The sequence below is a fragment of the Lucilia cuprina genome, chromosome 5, assembly GCF_022045245.1.
Source record: "Lucilia cuprina isolate Lc7/37 chromosome 5, ASM2204524v1, whole genome shotgun sequence".
NCBI lineage: Eukaryota > Metazoa > Arthropoda > Insecta > Diptera > Calliphoridae > Lucilia > Lucilia cuprina.
In genome coordinates, this window is record NC_060953.1 from 45,305,668 (window position 1) to 45,308,236 (window position 2,569).

At 41.7% G+C, this 2,569-nt stretch overlaps 1 protein-coding gene across 1 annotated transcript; it reads left to right on the forward strand.

Moving 5' to 3' along the window:
* The first annotated feature begins 8 nt into the window (after positions 1-8).
* Positions 9-2,299, forward strand: LOC124420248. Its single transcript, XM_046952492.1, has 3 exons — positions 9-2,031; positions 2,083-2,183; positions 2,249-2,299. Exons 1-3 carry the CDS (start codon positions 9-11, stop codon positions 2,297-2,299), a joined length of 2,175 nt encoding a protein of 724 aa, XP_046808448.1.
* The last annotated feature ends 270 nt before the right edge of the window (positions 2,300-2,569 follow it).

Here is a 2,569-nt window from a genome sequence, read left to right on the forward strand (position 1 = left end):
TTAAGCAAATGTATACTCTTGAGTCGTCAGCGGTGAAGACGATTCAGTCCGATGAGGATGAAAAGGCTACTTCCATTCTTGAATCAACATGTAAGTACAGAGATGGTCGTTTTGAAATTGGTTTGCCATGGCGAAGTGGGAAAGTAAATTTGCCTGAAAGTTATAATACAGCCTACAAACGTTCCATATGCCTTGAGAAGAAGATGAGCAAAGACGTCAACCTAAGAACGAAAATCGAAAAGGAAATTAAAAATTTGGTGGATAAAGGCTATGCAAGAAAACTTAATGCAGAGGATGTTGCTGTCATGAATGTGCCCGTATGGTATCTACCTATATTTGTAGTCAGTAATCCGAACAAACCGCATAGAATTAGAATGGTGTGGGACGCTGCAGCTAAGTCGAATGGAGTTTCCCTGAATGATTTCCTACTAAGCGGTCCTGACTTATTGACTCCATTGATTGATGTCCTTCTAGCATTCAGAATTGGTCAAATAGCGTTATGCGGCGACATTGCTGAAATGTTTCATCAAATCCTGGTCAGGCAAGAGGACACCAATGCGCAAAGATTTCTTTGGTGGAATGAAGATGACGTTGACAGCCCTTCTATTTATGTGATGAATGCCTTATCGTTTGGTCTGAACTGTGCGCCATGTATAGCCCACTTTGTTCGCAACAAGAATGCTGATAGATTTGAGACGCAGTATCCTAGAGCTGTCAAGGCCGTGAAGAGTCATCATTATGTGGACGATCTAATCGATAGCGTGGACAGTGAAGAAGAGGCTAAGATTCTGGCAAAACAGGTTTCCGAAATACACGATTCCGCAGGCTTTAGGATACGAAATTGGTCATCAAATTCTATAGCCGTTTTGGAAGAGTTAAACGGTCAAGGGAATGTTTTGCAGGTCCCTATTGAGCTGGGAACAACTGAGAAGGTTCTAGGTGTCTACTGGGACCCTACTAAAGATGTCTTTAAATTTATGTACAAATTTCCTAGATTGCAACGAAATATTTTAAGTGAGCAGATAGTTCCGACGAAGAGAGAAGTCTTGAAAGTGTTGATGTCTATTTATGACCCTATGGGGTTCGTATCCTGCTACACAATTGGTTTGAAAATACTGCTGCAGACTATTTGGCGATCAGGTATTGCCTGGGACGATGAACTGCCTCCTGATCTTATTGTGAAATGGCAACAATGGAAGGAAAACTTACCCCTCATTACTTCCCTAGAGGTCCCGCGGTGTTATTCGCATCAGTTGAAAGCTGCGGAAAACATTCAACTACATACTTTTGTCGATGCTGGAGAGCTCGGATATTCCGCAATATGTTATTTGAGAATCCAATGCAATGAAGATGTTTCCACCATTATCGTAATGGCCAAATCAAAGGTTGCACCATTGAAGCCGGTATCTATACCAAGGTTGGAGCTACAGGCAGCTGTGCTGGGAATTAGATTAGCTCAGAAGATAACCAAAATTGAACGCATACCGATAAACTCGTGTTACTGGTGGTCTGATTCTAAGACGGTACTCAGATGGCTACGTATGGACCCAAGAAAAATGCAACAATTTGTAATGCACAGAGTCAGTGAGATCCAAGATGCATCAGAGGTACAACAATGGAAATGGGTTCCATCCAAATTTAATCCTGCTGACCTTGCAACTAAAGTTACTACTAAGGTTGATACATCGTTGTGGTTAAACGGCCCGGATTTTCTGTTGGGTGATGAGAATGGTTGGCCGCAGTGTAACGACCTAGGTCCGCCAGATATGACGGAGGTTAGAAGCCATGATCTACACCTGCACACGATGGTACATACTGTATCATTGAATACTGAATATTTCTCTGATTGGAGACGTTTATATCGAGCACTCGCAACATTCCTACTATATTTGGAGAAACTTAAATCGAAATGTGGAAAAACAGTGCATCCAAATGGAGTTACCTACGGGATGATTTGTGAAGCCAAAAGTATATTGTACAAAGAGGCACAGTCTGACGTTTATTCAGACGAAATATGCTGTCTAAAATTGGGTAAGAACATAGATAAGAATTCTCCACTAATTTCCCTGAACGTATTTCTAGACGATGATGGTCTTTTGAAAGTTCGTGGACGAACTGAGCACCTTAGTTGCCATAAGGATGTTGTAGTTTTACCCAGGGATCATAATGTAACCATGTTACTTGTAAGATACTTTCATGAACGTCACCATCACGTTTCCCACGAAACAGTCATCAATAACCTGAAAAGCCTGTATTACATTCCAAGACTACGAGTACTATACCGCAAAGTACGGAATAAGTGTCAAATATGTAAGAATGGGACGGCCATGCCAATTATTCCCCAATTGGCATCACTTCCGCCAGCTAGGCTTGGAATATTTGAGAGGCCCTTTACCTTTACTGGTATAGACTATTTCGGCCCCATTACCGTATCAATCGGGAGAAGATCTGAGAAAAGATGGGGCGTAATTTATACTTGTTTGACTACACGAGCTGTGCACATAGAAGTGGCACATAGCCTTGACACAGCTTCCTGTATTATGTGCTTAAGAAATTTTATTGGACGTCG

Coding starts and splice junctions, on each gene's coding strand:
- LOC124420248 (XM_046952492.1), top strand. CDS start 9: ATGTATACTCTTGAGTCGTCAGCGGTGAAGACGATTCAGTCCGATGAG. Junction 2,032..2,082: donor AATATGCTGTCTAAAATTGG/GTAAGAACATAG, acceptor ACGTATTTCTAG/ACGATGATGGTCTTTTGAAA. Junction 2,184..2,248: donor ATAATGTAACCATGTTACTT/GTAAGATACTTT, acceptor TAACCTGAAAAG/CCTGTATTACATTCCAAGAC.